Source organism: Molossus molossus, unplaced genomic scaffold, assembly GCF_014108415.1.
Source record: "Molossus molossus isolate mMolMol1 unplaced genomic scaffold, mMolMol1.p scaffold_m16_p_1, whole genome shotgun sequence".
Lineage (NCBI taxonomy): Eukaryota > Metazoa > Chordata > Mammalia > Chiroptera > Molossidae > Molossus > Molossus molossus.
Window position 1 is genome coordinate 243137356 of NW_023425344.1, and position 23733 is coordinate 243161088.

Here is a 23733-nt window from a genome sequence, read left to right on the forward strand (position 1 = left end):
GTGACTAGGAAATAAGTTGGGGGGACTAATGGAAGATAACACTTATTTTGTAAGATGTGTTTATGAAAACTTGTCTCATGTCTGGTGTAGGGGTGTTTTCTTTCTGGTGTAATGGGGTGCCTTTCTCAAAGGAAAATGTATGCCCTGCTTGTAGGCAGACACGGAGAAGACAGAGAACTCTTCTCCATCTGTTAATTCTCAATTGTCTTCAGCTCCAAATAATCCTTATGGCAAAGTGACCCGTTTTGGGGCGCCCAAGTCTGACCCCCTTCCATATAAAACAAAATACTTAATAATTAAGTGAGATGGTTGGCTAAAATCTTGTGGTGTAACCTGAAGGTACTCCACCTTCCCAGTGTGGGGAAGGGAGGTTCCGAGGGAGGGGAGGAGAGAGGTGTGGGCATAGAACGGGCTGCCAGGAGGAGAGGCCGGCTCCGGCCCCTGAAGACCTGGCCCCGTAGAAGTGAGTCACCCGCTCGGCAGGGTTGTCCAGCCTTAATTTTCCTTTCCTCTCGTGGCAGGTGTTTACCTAGGCCTCAGCTTTTCTGGATTTGGGGATTATGACAATACTCTGTGGTATAACCTGACGGGCACGATCTATTCCCACGTGGGAGAAGGTAACTCCTCTGACAGCCCTTCATCGTCAGCATTTCATCTGTCCACAATGGATCCACATTCACCTTGTCCTTACTTCACAACCCATGGTGTGATCTCTTCCCGTAGAACACACGGAGCTCACAGTGGTGGATTTGGTTTTAACAAACCATTTCTTAGTCATCCTCACCTCTTTGGGACTTTTTATAAGTGGAGATCTTCGTCAGCCATCAACCCCTGTCCTAAAGGTATGTGAACAGCTTTGTAATGAATAGTTCGCCTAAAATATCTTCCGTGATATAAAGTAGAAACATTGAATATCTCAGTTACGTGTGGTGTATCTTAGAATTGAAATGCTTCTTCCTTTTAAAGGACATACAAGCATAATACAGTAACTTTTTCCCTTGCCTTACAGTGTTGAATATTTGGAAATCTTGCTAGTTTTATTGCTATACAAATTTATAATAAGTTTTATATATATACAAGTAGAAAATACTTTATCCATCTAGCTATCATCTATCTATCTATCTATCTTTATATATGTTCCCAAAATGCTTTAGGGTAAGGTATAAATCTAAATATAGTATTACAAAGTAACAAATTAAAGTAACATTTGGGATTGAGAGACAGGGAATATACATGTTGGTTAACATACACAACATGGGTGGAATGAAATTCTTAAACATGTTAATAAATACCTCTCAAAAATTACCACAACAGAAATAAGAGAAGTAATAAAGACTTAGGAATTGTAGAAGAAAAGATAAGGGTAAGTATGAAAGGGGCAATTGTACTGGTTGAGAAGCAGGTATTTCTTATGCGTAATAATGATTCCTTTCTTGAGGTATACAAATATTCATAGCCTCCCTCCTCCCTATCTCTGAGAAAGTACCATTTGTTGCTCAGACAACTAATCTGGCCTTCGATGTGTTTATCTGGCCTTATCGTGTGATTGCTAAAGCAGAGAGTGGTAGATGCCAAGTACAGTGACTCACATTCAAAGGACAGAGGGTCTGACCTAGGAGCTGCACTGAGCTGGGCAGGAGGAGGCCGTGGGGAGCATGACCGGTCAAGGCTGTGCCTTCCTCATCCCAAGTGGGTGGCAGACTTAGTGTATTTCTGCACACTTCTTAACTTCTCCACTTAAGTCATCAACAGATGGGGTTTTGATCCCAAATCCTTTCTGGAATTAAGTTGTATAAGCAAATTAATCAAATGGCGAAACAAGGCAAAGACTGAAGAGGAAATCTCCAGGGTATTGTGCAAACTACTTAAGTGGCTGGTTTCAGGGTGATGCTCCCAACTGCCGGGATATAAAAGAAACATCGCCTTTAAATCACTACATTGTGTTATGCCTTCTCATATCAAGCAAAAATCAAAGTTTCTTCTTCTTTTTTTTCTTCTAGTTTTCAAGGGCAGACTTTTGTGGTTTCGAAAGGGTAAGATGCTTTAAATCTCCAAGGGTTGGTTAAAAGAGATGTTTCCTTGGTTGCCCTAAGAGATGAGGTGCAAGACAAGAATTCACAATATAGATTATTCCTGCTACTGTAATATTGTTTACCATTTGAGCTAAAAACTTGTATTTCTACTAGCTCTCAAGCAATGATCTCCTCTTCTGTTCCAAAGACAAGTGCCCCTCCTTGTTTCAGAGGCTGCCTTGTTTCACGTGCTGACCAGGATTGCAGGGGTGCGTAGGTATTTTCTGCATGGGGCGCCCAGTGGGAAAGAGAGGAGGGGCCGAAATCTGGCTGACACTTTCCCCCCAGTCCACCTACGCCTGTGCAGACCTGTGCCTCCCTGGAGAAAGTCACTTTCTAATTTGTGCAAACGTGCCAAATAAGCTTGTCACACCTCTGCGTCTGGCTTTTTGGGGAGACTTTAGTCCATCGATTATCTCCCCTCTCTGATACAAGGTCAAGTTTCATGATTCAATAGGTCATTTCCATCAACATATAAGCATGCTTTAGTTTGGAAACCACAACAAAAATTTCGAGTATTCCTAGCCTTTTGTCAAGTCCCCTCCTCCATTTTTCCTCACAGATGCACACACACTCAAAAGTGAAATTCTTCTCTTTTTTTTTTATCCTCACTCGAGGACATTTTTGCATTTATCTTCAGATAGAGCGAAGGGAGAGGGGTGGGGGGAGAGAGAGAGAGAAACATCGATGTAAGAGAAACACGTCAACTGGTTGCCACTCACATGACCCCAACCAGAGCCGGAGACAAACTGCAACCGAAGAACATGCCCTTAGCGGGAACCGAACCCAGGACTCTCTGGTCCTCAGGCCAACGCTCTAACCGCTGAGCCAAACCGGTCAGGGCAAAAAGTGAAATTATTCCTAAAAAGTATAAGGATTTACCTGTAAATGAGACCTTTTTTATAATGACCAAAAGCAGGGTGGTAAGAAAGGGATATATGTGGCTGTTTAGGCAGGTCTGAAGGAGTTACTACTTGATGATTTATTCATTTATTTATTCATCCATTCTGCAAATATTTGAGTACTTTCCATAACCCATGCTTGTTTAGATAAGAAGAATTCCAGAATAAGACACAGTCCCTACTTTCACATAGCTTACCATTCTGCCGAGGGAGATAGGTCATAAACAAGCACACAAACAAATGCGTGAGATGATTATAGACCAGGGCTTAGCAAAATTAAAACAGACGAGGGAAATAAAATTAAATTAAATTAAAGCAGGAGAGTGAAGGGAAGATAATATTCTACTTTAAATAGGGTGATTGTAGCAGACCTCTCCAAGGAGGTGAAATCTAAGTGGAAACTTGAACCACTTGAAGAAGCACATTCAGACAGGTGTCGTAGTAAGTACAAAGATGCTAAATTGGGAAGTTGGCGTGAGGAAAATCCGTTAGCCACCGAAATCTGTTGAGAAGAAAGAGCAGGGACTTTGGGGCGCTTCTTCAAGGATATAATTCTAACTTGTGTGAGACATGCAAGATCCTTCACGATCAGGGCCTTTCCTACAGTCCTCAGGCTCGTCGTGCCTACCCCTCGCCCCCGCCACCCTTGCCAGCTATCGGCTTCATTCTCAGCATGTTTTCTACAATTGTGAGTGAGAAGAGCCACCAGGTCCATAAGTGATTGCTTTAGCAATCCCAACAGGAATAGAGTTTCTCTTTCCCAGCAGTTCCAGCAAGTTTCAGGGCTGACTCATTACCCTGAATTGGATTATGTGTTCATTCCTGACCAATCCTTGTGACTCTAAGTCAGACTTGGGTCATCAGATCATCCTTTGCAATGAAGTCAACTGATCAGATGAAATTATTCCCTAAGATATTGACTGGGCTCTTACCAGTTTGATTGCAGGTAGGAAATAAACAAGAAGAAATCTAAATAAAGAGGAAGAAAAGGAATAAGTCAGGGTCCAATAAAGATTCTATATTGCCCTGGCCGGTTTGGCTCAGCGGTTAGAGCGTCCGCCTGCGGTCCGGAGAGACCCGGGTTCGGTTCCCGCTAAGGGCATGTACCTCGGTTGCAGTTTGTCCCCGGCCCTGGTTGGTCGTGCGGGTGGCAGCCACTCTATGTGTCCCTTTCACATCGATGTTTCCCTCTCTTTCTCTTCCTCTCTCTCCCTCCCACTCTATGTGTACAAAAAATGGAAAAACGTCCTCGGATGAGGATAAATAAAAAAGATTCTATATTAATTATTCAGATATTGTAATGATAATTATGGTGTCCTACAAACCTGAAGATTTATATAAGAGCTCAAAGATTCATTCGCTATAACACCTTAGCTTTAAGATACCACACCATTTAAATAAATTGTTGCACATTCTGTTTCAAAATGTTTTTTTGCTTCTTTGTTTAGCAGTTTTATTGAGAATATAATGCAAATAGCATGAAATTCTCCCATTTGAAGTAGACAATTCAATGGGCTTTTAGTAGACTCAGAGAGTTGTACAACCATTACCACTATCTGTTTTAGAATATGTAAAAAGGTTTTAATGCAGTTTATACAGATTTTATTACTGACCTATAAAAATGTAAGGTCTCCCTTTTGTTTCAACAATAATTTGAAAGTCAGAATTTTCCTATAACAAAAAAGTCCCTCTCAAACTCTTGCATATAATTCATATTCAACATACATAATCTCACTTTCTTGAAAGCTTCACTCTTATGACCAGTTTTTCAAAACCTATGTTTTTGTGGCTTCTTGCTTCTTGCTTCTTGCCACTGTTGGGCTTCTGTGAAGAGTCCTGAAGCCTGGTGCATCTAATGAAGAATAAAAGATAAACGCGTGACCCATTGTGACTGATGAAAGGTTCACAGTTTCTGTAGCTTCCGATAACGAGTTCATGGGCTAGGCGTCTGTCATTGACACCTGCTAATTCGGGAGAAATCTCTTTTCATTCCTTTTGTGAGTGTATTGTTCAAAAAGCATTATTCTTGTTTCTTATCCTCACTCTACACCCTTTTATTTGCATATAATTTTTCTGTCTTTATTTGCTCCATATTCCTGAACTATTGAACCTTAAAATTTTTAAAAATGTGTTTCCTATTTTATATCTTAAATCTACATATTGCCTAACTGATATTTTTATTTATTTATGTAGGTTGACTATGTCAAAGGAAAATTGTGGTATAACGAAAGATGTTTTGCTAACAGAGAACACTTTGAAGGTAAATTTTAGGTAAAGAGATATTTATGGACTTTTATTCAACATGAATAGCACATATAGATGAAATAAAATGACAAAATAAAAATAGAGTAAAATGTAGATAGGTTTGTTCTGTATAAGTTCATGGCTTAAAACTAAGGGGAAAAATTAATTTGAATCTGAAACAATAGGCACGTGCTGATAGAATTGCAAGAAATTTGATTTGAGCATAGTTAGTGATACGTTTAGAAATATCGATGCTGCATGTAATTTCTGTACCTTCATGTTTTATAGTTGACTATATTACTATCACCTTTGAGAGAAACAAGACTTTAAGTGAGGTATGGCATTTAATATTTTAAAAGGTAAGAAACTGTACTGTGTATGATTTGATGGATGGTTATTAATCTAAAACAATAGCGGTTCTGCAGACTGAAAGACTTAACCATTACTTTCTCTCAGTGGCTCCTCTACGTGGGTTTAATGGTGATTGCCTAACTACACGAAATCTAGGCAGACAGTCCATGCCAGAAGGGAGCTCTCTGAACTTACATCCCTCAGATGAGAAGTATAGGCATTAAAGATTTTACACCTTTTTTCCCCCAGATTTAACACTTTCATATCTTTTTTCTTTATTGAATTTTAGAGAGAGAGGAAGGGAGAGGGAGAGGGAGATAGAAACATGGATGAGAGAGAACATCGATTGGCCACCTCCCACATGCCCCCCACAAGGGATCGTAGCCACACCCTGGGCATGTGTCCTGACCGGGAATCGAACAGGCGACCTTTTGGTGCATGGGTCAACGCTCAACCACTGAGCCACATCGGCTGGGCAAGGTTTAACACTTTTATCTGTAGCCAGTCATTAGTTTATTTTCTGAAGAGTGCTAATTAGAGCTTATATGTCAAAAACAGCATTAACATTTCCTCTCCCTTTTTGCAGGCAAGCTCTTGTTTTTATAGCAGAGAGCCATTTTTTGAATGGTTACCTTGCTTACCTCAGCTTCCAAAAGGAATGAAGACTATCTCTTCAAGTATAATAACATTTCTTATTGACCAAGAGTGTGGTTCCGGAGTCTACCTCTTAAACAACCAGGTAGGCCCTGCAGCCCGGAGGGGATTGCTCCTGACGCTACAACAATGAAAATGTAACTAAGCAAAACCATCCGAGTGCTTGTCATCTTTGGCAGTGGAAGTTGATAAAATTAACTACAGCAAAATGATTTACGGCTAGTAATACAGATTCAGATACTTTAGAGAGTTCTTGCCTCTGACTGTCATTCAGTTTGATGAAAGTAGAAAATATGATGCTATTTGCTTAATAATTCTTTTTTTCTTATTCTCCCAAGAATATAAGCTGAGTTAGTTCTATGTAAATTTAAGGTTTCATAAAAGTAGTCAGTTTAGGTTAACAAATAATGGAACCAAATTGCCACAGATCTATGTTTTCTATTTCAATGGGTCTTAACCCCAACTGTGAATTAGATTTTTTCTTAGAGCCATTAAAAATATATATAAGTTCAGCCCTACCCTTTCATTTTAGGGGAGAAAAAACAATGTTTCTCTACCCTCTTAGGTTCAGTAGCCAGGGTCCTGTAAATTAAACTGACAAAAGACAGAGTAACAGGAGAAAAGAAAACAATGTATTGATGTGTGCAGTACATGTACAGGCAGGTGAAAATCAGTGATGAGTAACTCAACAAGGTGGTTAGACACCCTAATAAGGGGGGTGAGAAAGGCACTTAAGGAAAACAAATGAAAGACAATGGCTTCACAGGAGAACAAGCAGGAGATAGAGTTTGTTTATACAGGTCTGTATGGTCTTTCTGTCTCCTTCAGGTTGATAAATCTTTCATGAAGGAAGGTTTTGGGGTAGGTTTTATTCATATTCTTCCTCATGGGAGTTTATCCACCCTGAAGAGGAATTGGTGGCAGTCTTATTTCTCAACATTGCTGCTTTTAGTCAGATAAGGAAAGGCTTTTTTTTTCCCCCCCTGCATCTGTTGAGTATCAAATGTCTTCAGCTTAAAATAATCTTCATACCAAAGTGCCTATCTTGGGGTACATATTCTAATTCCCTTCACGATCGTGATCCAGTAGATTGTGAATGTGGCCCAGGGGTCAACACTTTTAAAAAGTACTTTGAAGTAATAGTTATTAGCGTGAGCATTCGAGTCTTTCTGCTGAGTTCAGTCATTCTGTCATTTATTATAGAACCTTGGAGAAGTTATTTCATCTTCTAAACTTCATGTTCAACAGCTATTAAATGGATGTAGATTGGGGGGGGGAGCCCAGTAAAGAGATATCGATGGTTGCTAATCCTTCCAGTTTTATGCTGTGTTAATGGGTCCCTGTCTGAAACTTCGAGTAACAGGAAACTCTAAAAATTGTAACATAGGCTAGTATTATTAATGGAAAAATTCTTATGATTGCTCATGCTTTATTTCTAGAAGGAGACCACTGCCTCTGTACACATCCTAGAAATGAACAAACCAAGAATAAAACAAAAATTTCCAGTCTTTACGTTTCCTTCATCATTCTCTTCTCCTGTTGGAATGGTGTTCCATCCACGAAGCCATTTTCTGTACGCCTATGGCAATCAGGTGTGTGCACATGAGCTTCCAGTGGGTGTGAGCCATTCACGTCCTCTCAGCCGAGTGTTGTGTTTGGAGTAAAATCTCACTGATGACTGGGGAGGTGGAAAGCCCGATGAAAAGAGACTGAGAGCCCTGGCCGGTTTGGCTCAGTGGTTAGAGCGTCGGCCTGCGGTCCTGAGAGACCCGGGTTCGGTTCCCGCTAAGGGCGCGTACCTCGGTTGCAGTTTGTCCCCGGCCCTGGTCGGTTGTGCGGGTGGCAGCCACTTGATGTGTTCCTTTCACATCAATGTTTCTCTCTCTCTCTCTCTCTCTCTCTCTCTCTCTCTCTCTCTCTCTCTCTTTCTTTCTCTCTCTCTCTTTCTCTCTCTCTCTCTCTCCCTTCCACTCTACCTGAACAAAAAATGGGAAAAAAAAAGAGAGAGACTGAGAGGAGGGGAATTAGACACAATGAATACAAACAAATCTTTTGCAAAGTTTTGTTGAAAAGTGGAGCAGTGGCCCTGGCTGGTTTGGCTCAGTGATTAGAGTGTCAGCCCAGAAGGATCGCAGGTTCAAAGTCAAAGGCACATACCCGGGTTACAGGTTCGATCCCCGGCCCTGGTTGGGGTCGTGCAGGAGGCAACCAATTAATATGTGTGTCTCTCACATTAATGTTTCTCTCTCCCCCTGCCCCATGCCACCTTCTCCATCTCTTCCTTTCTCCCTCCATTCCCCTCTATCTAGAAATCAATGAAAATATATCCTCAGGTGAAGATCAGCCCCTCCCCCCCAAAAACAGAAGTGGAGCATTGAACTGAGGCAATATTTGAAGGAGGAAGGGTGTTCAAGAGAAGAGGTTTTATTTTTGTTTTTTAAGATTGGAGAAGTTATGCGTGTGCTAATGGCAGTTGCTCAGTAGGCGGGGGGAACTTGTGAGGTAGGAAGGAGAGAGAACAGAGCAACGTCTGGACTGATGGACATTTCTAAATGGTGAGAGGAGAGGAGAGCCCTGCGCTAGAGGAGAGACTGGCCTGGGAGGAGACTGATCCTACAGCCACAGGAGGGAAGGGAGAGCTCAGGGGCCCAAAGCTGGTAAGTGGTAGCTGTGGTCAGGAAGCAAGTGGGGATTTATCTTCTGTTTTCTCAATAACAAATCAAAGTCATTATTTGAGGGTGAGGATGGAGGAAGAGGGTTAGGGGTTTGAGGAAGAGAACAGAGTAAATCGTTGCCTCGGAGGCTGGGAGGATGAACTAAGGAGTGCAGTGTGACTGCCTGAGCTTTGGGCTCATGATTTTTTTTTTTAATGTCTATCTTTTTTTTTTTAATTATTTTTTCTGTATTGACTTAGAGAGGAAGGGAGAGGGAGAGAGAGATAGAAACATCAATGAGATAGAAACATCAATGAGAAAGAACATCGATTGGCCACCTCCTGCATGCCCCCCACTGGGGATCTGGCCCACAACCTGGGCATGTGCCCTGACCGGGAATCGAACAGGCGACCTCTTGGTGCATGAGTCAACGCTCAACCACTGAGCCACACCGGCCGGGCTGTGCTCATGATGTAAGTGTGACCAGTCCACATAACTGCATGTTCTTCTCCATGTTCAGTTGTGGGGGTACATACCTCATATAGAAGACAGAGTTGTATTTAACAGCAGTTTGAGTTCTAGAAAGAAATTATCAAGAAGTAAAAGAATGCACAGAAGGGAATGCAGCAAGACAAAGAAAATAATTAAGGAATGAATATTAAAAATTAGAAAAAAACCTCTAAAAGATATGATCAAAAGGTATGATTATCTAAGTAGAAAATCTAAAAGATACTTACAAATTACTAAAACAAACAAAAAAGGAGATGGAGGAAGAGAAGAACTATGTTCATTAAAGACATCATGAGAAGTGAAAACAAACTGGGAAATAATATTTGCAATACATTTAACTGAGAAAGAATTATATGTAAGAATAAATAAGAAATTCCTACAAAGCAATAAAAAAAAGCTAAATTGATTTAAAAATGGCTAAATTAATTTTTTAAATATGAATGAGCATTTCACAGGGAAAGAAATACAAATGAAACAAACATGTGAGGAGATGATATAATCACAAGTCATCAGGGAACTACAAATCAAGAAAGCAATGGAATATCATTTTAAGCAATTTAATTGGCAAGATTAATTCTGACAACACACATGTTGAAGAGGATGTGTATCTCTTAGACATGCTGATGGGAGGGTAAATCACAGCAACTCTTTAGGAAAGCAATTTGGCATTATTGTTGTCCTGTAAATTTTAATGTTTGCATATTCCATGACCCGCTGATGTCACTTTCTTGTCAAGGGGAACATATATATGAGAAAACATTTGAACATTTTCATCACAGCAGTGTTCACCACAGCACTGAAGGACTGGAAATAATCCAGATGCCCATGAATAGAAGAATACAGTACATGTTATTCACATAGTGAACTATTACACAGCAATAGAAAAGCAAATTAACTGAACCATATGCAAAATATATGCATATAAGGAAATGATACTGGGAGGAAATAAGTTCTAGAAGACCATATGATATGACACCTTTGAATAAAAAAAAAGCATAAAGAGAAAAAGAAGTAAAATCAAGCAATAAATTAAACATACTTATGTGCTAAAACTTTAATAAAGCAAGGGAATGAAAAACACAAATTTCTAGACATTGGATATCTCTGAGGAAACAGACAGGGAGGCAGGATTGGGGAGAGACATAGGAAAAGGTAAAGGACTAGCTATATGCTCATTCTTGGGCTTAGCTGTCAGTGCACACATGTTCATTATATTAATTAACATAAGAAAAATAAAAGTGAGCCATCAATAGATTAATAATTAAAACTATTTAGACAATGCCATGAGATGCCATTGTTTTTATTCAAGTAATCAGTAAAAATTAACTTTTGAAAATATCAAGAATTGGTGAGGTTTGGAGAAATTGATACTCTCATACATTACCTATAAGAATATAAACTGGTTTAGCGAAATTCAAGAACACGTCGGCAGTGTCTGTTAACGTTATAGGCATGTGCATAGCCTGACTCAGCAACTTAGTGTTCAGTGCCTGCTCCAGAGGGGCGCTTCCCCAGCAGTCCAAGGAGGCAGGCAGACCTTGAGGGGATGAATGGTGGGAAAAATAAGATAGTTTTCAAAAGAGGCAGGCAGAATGTTCACTGTAGTATTGTGTATAGCAGTGAGCCTTTTGATATGACCTTTACATGTTCGTTAGCTGGAAAATAGAGAATCTCAGGTGTGATACCGCCATAAAGTTGAAGGATGCTTCGGTACAGAAGAACGTGAAGATCACATGAGCTAGCAAAATGACCTGAGATCCACTGAATGGCAAATGTAACTTACAGAACAACAGTGCAGTATGATGCCATTTTGAACATACTGTTCAAAGCTCCCTCCCCTTCCAGCCCCATGTCCCCACCCATCACCATGCTCACCAGGAACGTTTGCAGGGTCCAAAGCAAGAGTGAAGATGGAGGTCCCATATCATATGTTTAGGACATGGATTGTGCTATGCCAGCAATGAGTGCTATATTCCTGAGAGATGGAAGCATCGCTTAATTAATAAACTTTCTCTGTGTGTTTGTAATATGCAGATACACTAAGTATGCAGTCCAGAACAAGGGTCCCTCTTGCCCAAGTCTAAAGGTAGTGCTTCCCAGATATATGCCTCCTCTCCTCCTCCTCACCATATGATGAACTGTACTGGACATATCCTCTGGGTATATGTAAAGGTGTAGAATTTTCAAATTGGGAACAGTAGTTACCTCTGGGAAGGGATACAGGAGACCACGATTATATCGGATGAGGTATAAAAGGAGAATTATTTGGATGGTGGTCAAAGAGACTTCAGCCACATTATAATGTTTTAAATTTAAGAAAAGCCTATTTTCAGGTACAACTTGCCACTAAAGTTAATTTTTAAGAAAAAAGATGAGGACACAGAGAAACATACATGCTGTGTATGGCGGAGCATTTGAGGACACGCTCTTGCACGTGTCAGGGACTCTTCCACACACCACATGTTTGTTTGCACACATATTTGCCAGATGTCCGGAAAGTGAAGTCTCATGTCAATGTGCAGTAAACTCTCTCCCATATGCAAATACACCCAGCACTTCATCCTTTTATGAACAAGGGGATCCCATTTGGGAGATGATGGGGATAACTTCGTTCTTTTGTACATTCACCATGCATACTGTGTAGACCTGTGCCTGCCACATAGACTGTCACCCAAACTCCAGGAAGGAAATACAGAGTCGACCAAGTAAACAGTCAGTATGTGTTGGGGGTCCGGTGGATGGATGGATGTGGGCATGTGGAAAAGACCATGCTGCATGACTTTTCTCATGGAGGAGGAGTAGGCTCATAGGTAATTGTTGCCTGTTCCATGACAGCTCTTTAATGAGGTGTCCCTTTATTCCTTTAGGTATGGCTTTCAATCGATGGTGGCAACACTTTTGAATTATTAGCTGACTTTCATGATGATATCATAAGGAATACTTATCATAGTTTCTATACTTCCGATATTACTTTGGTTTCCCAAAGTGGAAAGGTTTACTTGACGAAGGCAGGTAAGGAATTCATTTTTATTAGTGTAAGCTCTATATATGTGGCCAGGGATAGGAAGATACATGAAAAAAATCAGCCATATTAACCAATTTATCGTAAAGTCTAGAACCTATTAAGAGTGATTTTTAAAGTTTAATTGTGGTAAAATGCACATAACATAAAATTTACTGTCTTAGCCAGTCATGTTAAATACATTCAAAATGTTCAATAACCATCATTACCGTCCATATCCAGAATTCTTTCTATCTTGTAAAACTGAAGCTATACCCTTCTCCCCAATCCCACCTCGCCACAGTCCCTGGCAACTACCATTCTACTTTCTGTCTCTATGATTTTGACTACTGGAGGTCTCTCCAATAAGTGGAATCATGTAATATTTGTTCTTTTGTGACTGGGTTATTTCACTTAGCATAATGTCCTCAAGGTTCATCTGTGTTGTATCATACTGCAGAATTTTCTTCATTTTAAAGGCCGAATAACATTCTTTATATACCATATTTTGCTTATTCATTCATCTCATTGATGGACACTTGGGTTTCTTCCATGGTTTAGTTATTGTGAATAGCATTGTTATGAACATGGGTATATAAGTATCTCTTTGAGACTCTTCTTTGAATTCTTTTGGGTGTATACCCAGAAATGGAGTTGCTGGGCCATATAGTAAATCTTTCTTTCTTTCTTTTGAGAAACCGCCTTACTTTTCCCACAACGGCTACTTCACCAGTGTAAAAGTTTCCAATTTTTCCACATCCTTGTCAACACTTCTTATTTTCTGTTTTTTTTTTCATAATAGTCATCCTAAGCAGTGATTCCCAACCTTCCTAATGCTACGACCCTTTAATACGGTTCCTCATGTTGTGGTGACCCCCAGCTATAAAATTATTTTTGTTGCTACTTCATAACTGTAATTTTGCTACTGTTATGTCTTAGGTGACCCCTGTGAAAGGGTCGTTCAACCCCCAAAGGGATCGCGACCCACAGGTTGAGAACCGCTGTGAGTGTGAGGTCGTATCTCATTATAGTTTTGCTTTGCATTTCCCTAGTGATTAGTGATGTTGAGAATCTTGTGCTTTCTGTCTATTTGTAAATCTTCTTTGGAGGAATGTCTATTCAAGTCCTTCGCCCATTTGTTAATTAGATTGCTGGTGTTCTTCTTACTTTGAGTTTTAAGAGTTCTCTATATTTTCTGGATGTTAATCCCTTATCAGATATATGATTTACAAATATTCTTTCCCATTTGGTGAGTTAGGGTTACCTTTAACTACCTTGGTTAACTCCTGAGTAGTTTTTTTTTTTATTGATGCTATTTGCTCGTATATAGTATAGGTGAATTATTCTCAAGACCTGTTTGCTTCCCCTCATCAAGTAGAACCTGGATTCATCTTCTCAACTCAATGCAGTGCCTTGGAAGGTGGTAAATCTGACTTCACTCGAGGGCTTGACTTTTCCCTTTGCTTTTACTTTGGATCCCATCTCATTCGCTGTCAACTTCTCCCATGTTAGGAGGGTGTTGCTGGGAGTCCTCAGGAATTTTTATTTTACTTTCCTTCTCTCAATATTGCTCAGAGGGCTGGACGCGGAGTAGCATGATCTGTTACATCACACTTTTCTCTTTCTTTCCTTAGCTCTTACATGTTTTTTACATTTTGGCATGTTGTTCCTTTTCTTTATTTATTTCTGCTGGTAGTTTTGTTTTTGTTTTTTTTGCTGTTCATTTATCTATTTGTTTTCATGGTAAAATATACTTAACAAAGGTTAGCATTATAACTTTTTTTTTTTTAATCCTCACCCGAGGACATTTTTCCATATTTTGTTCAGATAGAGTGGGAAGGAGAGAGAGGAAGAGAGAGAGAGAGAGAAACATCGACATGAAAGGGACACATCGACTGGTTGCCACCCGCACAACCCAACCAGGGCCGGGGACAAACTGCAACCGAGGTACGTGCCCTTAGCGGGAACCCAACCCGGGTCTCTCTGGACCGCAGGCCGACGCTCTAACCGCTGAGCCAAACTGGCCAGGGCACATTTTAACTATTTGTAAGTGTCCAGCTCAGTGACATTAAGCACCTTCATATTGCTTTACAAATACCATCACCATCCATCTCCCTCCAGAACGTTTCCATCTGCCCAAACTAAAATTTCATACCCATCAACCAGTAACTTCCCCATTCTTCCTTCCTCCCAGCCCCTGGCAACTACTTTCTGTCCTTATTAACTTGACTACTCTTGTGTACGTCATACAAGTGGAATCACACAGTATTTGTCCTTTTGTTACTGGCTTCTTTCATTTAACATATTGTCTTCAAGTTTTATCCATGTTATAGCACATATCAGCACTTCATTCCTTTTTATGGCTGAATAATATGTCATTGTATGAACAGAGCACATTTTGTTAATCCCTTTGTCAGGATATTTGGGTTGATGGACATTGAATGTTTTATCCACTTCTGGGTCTTATCAAAATAATGCCATTAAGAACACTTGTGTACAAGTTTTTGTGTAGCAATATGCTTTTGGTTCCCACAAGTACATGCATCGGCGTCTAATTGCTAGGTATTATGTTAATTCTGTGTTTAACATTTTGAGGAATTGCAAAACTGTAGCTGTACCAGTTCACATTCCTACCAGCAACATGTGTTTGTTTCTTCACACCCTCACCAATAGGTGTTTTTGTCTGTTGTTCGTAGCATGGTAACTAGTGGGTGAGAAATTGTATCTTATGTTTTTTATTTGCATTTACTGAATGACTAATGGTGTTAAGCATCTTTCTTTCCATGTGTTTATTGGCCATTTGTATATCTTTTTTAGAGAAATGTCTTCAGTTCTTTGCCCATTTAAAAATTGGGTTAATTGTCTTTATTGTTGAGTTGTGAAAGTACTTTATATACTCTGGATATATCTCTTATTAAATATATGATTTGCATGCATTTTCTCTCATTCTGAGGGTAATTTTTTTACTTTTGTGATGGTGCTTTTGGAGGTACAAACATTTTTAATTTTGATGGCTTAATTTTTCTATTATCTAAGAGACCATTGTCTAATACAAAGTCATATTTTCTTCAAAGAGGGTTCATTTTGTTAGGTGTTCACAAGATGATGGAGCTACCAAATGTGCAAAAGTAATGCTGAAATTCAATAACTTAATAGGCAATGGAAAGTAACTTCAGAAATATAGTCTCCCAACAATGCTCAAGTAGCACTTTTTTAAAAAATCCTCACCTGAGGATATTTTTCCATTTATCTTCAGATAGAGTGGGAGGGGGAGAGAGAGCGCGAGAGAAACATCGATGTGAGAGAGACATACCGACCAATTGCCTTCTGCACAACCCCACCAGGGCCGGGGAATGAACCACAACTGAGGCACATGCCCTTGACCAGAATCAAACCCGAGACTCTTTGGTCCATGAGCTGAGCCAAACCGGCCAGGGCTCAAGTAGCACTTTTATAGAATATTGAGTAAGTTTGGAGATTGGAGTGAACTTGGAGCTATCTGATAAGGTCTAACCAGAGTGGGGAAACACTGATTATCTCCAAGTCAAGCGTGTGAGACCGGTTTTCTTTTGGTTTGTTTTTAACATTGTCAGCATTCTTGACTGTCTGGCTTAAAACCAGTTTTTCTTTTCTGGTCTTGTAAGTCTCTGATACAATGTTAAACAACACGCTTTCTTAAGGTTTCTGATCTGACTTCAGAAAGTCTGGTTTCCTGGACCTCCGTGTTGTGTCCTTGGTGCTCACCGGCAGAATCGGTTGTATCACCATAAAATCTCTGTTGGTTTGTCTGATTCAAGGATAAGGAAAGGTCATTTAAGTCTGATTCCGTTTCCTGACATCTTCACCACTGCGTTTCCTTATTCTCGGTTATGTCAATAAAACTGTTGCTCGGTTTATGCTGGTATAAAGGTTACCTTTGTCGTTTATCTGTCTGAATCATTTGTTGAGATGGCATTCGAGCAATAGCCTGTAAGTGTCTGATGATCAGCCATCAAATGATTGTGAAATAAACAGAAATGACTCTGAACATCCTTAGGAGGGATTGGGAAGTAGAGCGAGACATGGACCATTTACAGTACTCCAGAAAGCTCTCTCAAGCCACTTTCCTGTTTGTGAACCTCTAAGGCTAGCCAGTGTTCTGACTACTAATCCCAATGTTTCACCTGGTTTTGAACTTCATATAAATAGAATTATGCGGTATATATTCTTTTGTGTCTGATTTTTCTCAGTCAGCATTATAACTCTGCGATTCCTTCAGATTGTTGCAATTATTAATACTTTGCTCTTTTTCACTGCTGTATAGTCTTCCATTGTTTAATATACTATCATGTATTTATCCATTCCAGTGCTGATGGGTATTTGAATCATTTCTATTTGAGACCTATTATTTTATAAAAGTAGCTATGATCATTAAAACAATTTTTTAAAGTTTTTTAAATTGATTTTTAGAGAGGAAGGGAGAGGAAGAGAAAGAGAGAAACATCAATGTGAGAGTGAAACATCAATGTGAGAGTGAAACATCAATCGGCTGGCTCCTGCACACCCCTCATGGGGGGCTGAGCTCGAAAACCAGGCTGGGAATCGAACATTTCAGTGCACAGGACCACACTCAACCAACTGAACCACCCCCACCAAGGTGCTGTGAACATTTCTGCATAAGATTTTTGCTGGACAAAGCTTTCATTTGTTTGGTATATACCTAGAAATATAATTGCCACATCATCCAGTATATGTTTGTTTAGTTTTTGGTGGAAAAAAATTAAGTGCTGTTAACACTTTTCCATAGTAAGTGTATCAATTTACTGTCCTACCCACAATGGGAAGGAATCCCAGTCGCTCCTCCTTCTCACCAACACTTAGTATTGTTGTTAGTCTTCTCAAAGCTGAGCCATTGCTGTGAGTATGTAATGGTATCTCATTGAAGATTTAGTTTGCATAAGTGATCATATTAAGCACATTTTCATATGTTCATTGGCCAATTTTTATATATACTTTTGGTATATTATGTCCTCAGGTCTTTTAAATCAATTTTTGATTGAATTGACTTTTTCTTATTGACTTCTATGAGTTTTAATGTAATATGGGTATAAGTCCTTTTTCAGAAATATGTCTTGCAAACATCTCTTTCCAACCACTTTCTTGTCTTTTATATTCTCTTCATGGTATCTTTTGATGAGCAAAATTATTGATTTTTAAAAGTTAAATTTATGAATCTTTTCTCTTATAATTAGTGCTTCTTGCTTCTTATATCCTGTTAAGAAATCTTTGCCTGTTCCAAAGTTAAGATTCTCCTCTTCTCTTCTGACAGACTGTTTTTTATTTTTTTATATACGTCTTTGTAAAATTTCTAACTTTGTGTGTGTGGTATGAGGTAAGATTTATTTTTGCCCCATAAAGCTGTCAGGTTCCTACTCTGGCCTTGAGTTGGATATTCAAGATCATAAGTGTTTCTTTCCTTCTTCTTCTTCTTTTTTTCTTTTTCTTTTTGTAAACCTTCCAATATATCCATAAAATTTATACCACCCTCACAATCTTCATAAAAACCATGATCATCGTTGTAATCAAGTACACCACCCCACTTTCCCCTGAAGTCTCGCCCCCACAGGCACTCCATCCCATGCCATCACCAGTAATAATCTGAGCAATTGTGATGCCCTTGCTTGCTAGGGATGGCAAGTGTCACAATATCTACCAGGCACAAGAGGTCATCTGTGCATTCCTTAAATGTGTGAGCTACTCAGCCCCAGGATCCCACCTTGATATTCTGTTTTCTAGGGACATTTCTGATTTAAAAAAAAAAAAAAAGACTCTACCAGCTGTGGTCCTGCTAGAAACATAATTCCACTCAAGTGTTTCACTTGAAGAGCAGTAGACACAGTCAAAAGAACCAACAATGATAATGAAATATCTGAAGATTAGCAATGGAAGAAAGTCATTACAGTCTCTTTGATTAAAGGGGTAATACTACAGAGAGACCCGGGTTCAGTTCCCGCTAAGGGCACGTACCTCGGTTGCAGTTTGTCCCCGGCCCTGGTTGGTCGTGCGGGTGGCAGCCACTCGATGTGTCCCTTCACATCGATGTTTCTCTCTCTCTCTCTCCCTCCCGCTCTATCTGAACAAAAAATGGAAAAATGTCCTCGGGTGAGGATAAAATAAATAAATAAATAAAGGGGTAATGCTATTAAACACATAGGAGATAAGTAGGTAGGTAGGTAGGTAGGTAGACAGATAGATAGACAGACAGACTTCTCTCTCCTTCCCTTGTTCGAATCTCCTGCTAGTGCCTCTCATCAGCCAACCCCAGCCAGAAGCCAGCTAGAAACAGCGCAGCATTGCGATTCATAGCGGGCAGCCTTCCAGTGCCCTGGGCAAGAAAGAGAAAGCCTGAGAATGGAGCTGAAGGGATGGGAAAATAGAGAATAAATAGCACATATTGTGAAACAAAAATCAAAATAGACTAAGCAAGATGACTTCGGGAATAGTAAAAATAATTAACACCTAAGAAAACTAAACTAAATTGCCAATATAAATCCTAAATGCTTAGCAGTTATAGATATAAACTACAGAGACATGTTCACATGCAGAATGAAAAAGCAATAAATGGGAACAATCTGAAATGACAAATATAGATGCTAAAAATTGAGAAATGGCGAGTTGTAGGAATTTCCCGTGATGCACAGAGGTGCTGGCTGGGTGTTTCTCTATTTTATCTACATGGATAAATGAATACATACTGAAAATAAGAATTAAAAAAACCAAAGTTAATCATAGCACATTACTTTTTTAAAACTAAAAGCAAAACCAATAATAAAAACAATAACACTTTGGAATTATTTGAAATAGAAAATGTCAATCAGGCCCTGGCCAGTTTGGCTCAGCAGTTAGAGCGTCGGCCCGCAGACCAGAGAGACCCCGGTTCAGTTCCCACTAAGGGCACATACCTCGGTTGCAGTTTGTCCCCGGCCCTGGTTGGGGTTGTGTGGGTGGCAGCCAGTCGATGTGGCTCTCTCACATCGATGTTTCTCTCTCTCTCTTCCTCCCTCTCTCCTTCCTGCTCTATCTGAAGATAAATGCAGAAATGTCCTCAGGTGAGGATAAAAAATAAAGTAAAATAAAGAACCTTTAGAGAAAAATAATATCACCTAAGACTTTGGAGCCACCTCCACTAGTTATTCATATTCAAATCCAATAGAAGAATATTATAAACATTATAGTTCATCAAATATAAGGTTTTTTGACTGCAAGATGCACCTTGTTAAAACAGAGAACAAAAAACACTTCCAATTAAACTTGGACACAATGTTTTAACAGTGATCCTGGGTAATGCCTAGATTATTACTGCGGCATGATTTCCCTGCCTATAACTGCATTGACTGGTGTATAGTCAGGCAAATTTTTCACGTCATCTAAGTGATAAAACACAATGCAATTTCATCTACTTGTGAGTTTCCACCTTTCTTAGATCCTGTAAAGTACTGGTGGTGGTTCTACAAGAAAATGTGGAATTATGGTAATTGTTCCGGTCACATTTTGCTTTGTTGATGAATATATGCCCTGCTTTGTTTTCCTGTTGTGCTGCACCCACAATAACCATTTCAATGTCAAATTACAATGTAATATTTGTGAAAGTATTTTAAGAAGCAATATAACTCAACATACAGTACACCAGTGATTTAGGAAACTCAAAGTGATGACAATATAAAGGCAGACAATATAGGCCTGGCCAGTTTGGCTCAGCAGTTAGAGAGCATTGGCCTGAGGACAGAAGGGTCATGGGTTCAATTCCGATCAAGGGCACGGACCTGGTTGCAGGTTCAATCCCTAGCCCTGGTCTGAGTCATGCGGGAGGTTACCAATCGATGTGTCTCACATCGATGTTTCTCTCCCTCCCTCCCTCCCTCCCTCTCTCCCTTCCTTCCAGTCTCTCTAAAAAATCAATGGAAAAATATCCTTGGGTGAGGATTAACCAAAAAAAAAAAAAAGAAAGAAAGAAAGACAATATAAAGTATACGCGTGTGTAACCAATTAACCACTGTGGCGTGAGTGCCATCTGCTGGACAATGATTATAAAACACATCGATTATAAAATGTATATCCATTTACAAGATGTTAAAATGTGAAAAAAATATGTAGCTTATATTTATAGGTGAAATATGGCAAATCGAACCTTAGCAATTGTACTGGTTAATTTTATATGTCAACCTGAAAGGCCAAGAAGTTCCCAGATTATTTCTGGGTGTGTCTGTGAAGTTGTTTTTGGATGCGATAAGCATCCAAAGGGGGTAGGCGTCATCCAGTCCCTTAAGGACCAGAGTAGAAACAAAAGGTGGAGTAAAGGAATTCACCCCTTTTGCTTCCTGACTGTCTGCTAGACCTGGGACGGGTCCCCGGCCCTTGGACGGGCACTGGTATCAGTAGCCCCCGGTCCTCAGGCTTTCGGCCTCCGATTCGGATATTCAACATTGGCTCCCCTGGGGCTCAGGTCTGTGGCTCTCTGGCTTGCAGATGGCAGATCATAGGACTTCTCAGCCTCCATAACCAGGAACGAACTCCTCATAATAAACTGCTTCCTTCCTTCTTATATCATATTGACTTGCACAGCGTGGGAGTGATGAGAAGTGGTTGGGTTCTATATATATTTTGAGGCTAAAGTCAATAGGATTTGCTGATGGAGTAGATAAAGGGTGTGAGAGAAAGAGAGGAATTAAGAACCACACCAAGGCTTTCAGACTGAACAACAAGAATAACGCGGTTGCCATTAATGGGGATGAGGAAGCCTAAGGATGAAGGAGGTTTGCGCAGGACTGGGGGTTCAGTCTGGGGTGAGTCCAGTTGGAGATACCTGACTGACGTGGATCTGGGACTGTCAGTAGACAGACATAAGTCTGGAGTTCAGGGAAGAGAACGAGACGGGAGGTTTAAATTAGGGAGTCATCCTCATAAAGATGGATTTTAAATCCTGAACTGGATGAGATCTCCAGATAGTGAGAGAAGAGATAGAAGACTGAGTTGGTAACTCCAGCAGTTAAGAATCAGGGACAGGCAGGTGGATCTCAGGACAGCCAGGCCCAGCTCCAGAGGGTTGGGTGGTATGTGTGGAAATCGGCCTTGTTCACCCAGAGACCTGAGCTTTCACTTTGGCTCCATCTTCCTCCCAGGGGGTCTCTCTCTGGATCTGTGTGTGTTTGGTTAAGTGCACGCTGCTGTCCTACCAGACCACTCCCAGTACCTCTCAGCGTGTCGCCCTAATAGAGTGTATGATCCAGTGGCCTCTATTATAACTCCCCTTGCCTTCCTGAGGGATGTTTCCTCATTGCCTTCTACCCACTCAGGAATCTGACATCCTGGTGTTAGGAAGAGACACCACTACAGGGGGAGCTACCTCTTCTCTTCTAAACATCTTCAACCTCTGCTCACTCTGTTTACCTACTTCAGCGAACAGGTTCTGTAATGAAATGGAGCCTGGAGAAGACTTCCTAGGGACTTAACAAAGACTAGCATGTGTTTTATTAATTCCAGGGCCCTAGAGCCCTATTCCCACCCCTTAGTTTAAATGAAGGAGTTTTTACAAAGTACACTGTTCAAAGTTCTCTAGTTGTATTAGATTAGTATCAAGAGACTTCTGTTTCCTTCCTAACAGGATTAGAAATATATAGTAAGATTGGATCTATCACTGATAAAATTTTCACGTTATACTTTGACCACATGGGATTCATACATAAACTGACTCCAGACCGTTTTGAAGCTGGTGGGTCACTTGCGGCCTTTGGAAATTCTAAAGGTATTTTTGGACAGGTCAGTGATACAGTGTATTGAAGCGGTTTCCCGTGTTTTAAGAATAAATGCCCCATTCCATGTACAGAATGGGGAAATGGGAAGTATATTCTTTGGGACAAACTCTTATTAATGCACTTTGCTGTGTTTAACTAAAGGAAAAACCTCCATATACCAGAGAATATCTTCCAGACCTTGCAAGTTCCATTCAGGGTTATATAGATTTAACTCCACCCTGGGTAGCTTCACAGCAAAACACCACCATAGAGTCTAAGCTAGATCCATTACTGCCAAACCAGGCTCATGGCGGGTTGGATTCTCTACCTCCTAAGATTGACCTTGAACAGACACAGTGCTGTTTTTCCCACTGACTTGCCCTTCTTTGTATTAACTCTGCCCCTCACCTCTTCCTTTCCTAATGCTAACATAGGAAGGGGGTATTGTCTTTTTCACAGATGATACTACATACAGATTTTTCTAATAATTTTAGTGTATAGTGTGCCCCTTGTGAAGGTACATACGCCTACGAACTCATCATGGGCACACAGTCATGAAAATGAGCTCTCATCAACACACTGGCAAAGAATCAAACAGACCTTTTGACTGGGGCTTAATAAAATCTGTCTAAAAGAAACAGAATAAAGGATGTAATAAAGCATTCCAAACCACCAGGCCCAAAAAGCAGTTGAAAAGATTATGTTTTAATCTGCAACAACGTGAATGGACCTAGAGGATATCGTGCTAAGTGAAAGAAGTCAGACAGAGGAAGGCAAGTGCCATATGATTTCACTTAAATGTGGATAAAAGACAAAATAAATGAACAAGCAGAACTGAAACAGACTCGTAGATACAGAGAACATTCTGACAGTTGCCAGATGGGAGAGGGGCTGGGGGGTGGGTGAAAGAGGTAAAGGGATTAAGAAGGACAAATTGGTAGTTACAGTCATGGGATATAAAGTACAGCACAGGAAACATGGTCAATAATATTGTAATAATTATATATGGTGGCAGGCGGGTACTAGATTTATCAGGGTGATCACTTCGTAGGCTGTATAATGTCTAATCACTGGACCTAATACACCTTCATATTGTATGTCAACTGTGATTGAAAAATAAAAAATTATAGCTAAAATTAGGGAAAAAAAAGTTAGTGTTTTATTTCCCTATCTGAGATATTGGTAGAGTGTGAGGTGGGCACTTCCTTGTGACAATAAGATGCCACCAAGTGACTCCCTGTGTCTGTGGGCTGTGCATAAACACAAATCCATTGATTTGAACAGGAGGGTAGAACTAACCAAAAAAGCAGTTACCTCAATTTTTTACTACGTTCACAATTTGTAGAAAATGTCTTAGTTCTCTTACATGAAAGTTTAAATTATAAAAATCAAACACTAATAGAGGTTTTTATAGTCACGTTGAATTCAAAGAACTCATACTCAATACCGTCACCTCCTTCCCCCCAAACAAACTGTGCCTGCATCCTGTCTGGATGAAACCGAGCCCTGGCCTTGATTTGGCCCTGTGGCGTGCCGGGCACTGTTGTGAGCTCTTCATGTTAATAACAACTATTT

The 23733-nt window shown here is 40.1% G+C and overlaps 1 protein-coding gene across 1 annotated transcript in view; it reads left to right on the forward strand.

Annotated features, from left to right (window-relative positions):
• The window catches only part of CATSPERB (cation channel sperm associated auxiliary subunit beta), an 81800-nt gene that overhangs the window by 31968 nt on the left and 26099 nt on the right, over positions 1–23733 (forward strand). The window contains exons 9-17 of the mRNA XM_036251406.1: positions 522–617; positions 724–842; positions 2001–2033; positions 5168–5234; positions 5507–5553; positions 6156–6320; positions 7669–7815; positions 12255–12399; positions 22029–22183. Coding sequence (XP_036107299.1) covers positions 522–617; positions 724–842; positions 2001–2033; positions 5168–5234; positions 5507–5553; positions 6156–6320; positions 7669–7815; positions 12255–12399; positions 22029–22183 — 974 coding nt within the window. The remainder of the gene's footprint in view (positions 1–521; positions 618–723; positions 843–2000; positions 2034–5167; positions 5235–5506; positions 5554–6155; positions 6321–7668; positions 7816–12254; positions 12400–22028; positions 22184–23733) is intronic.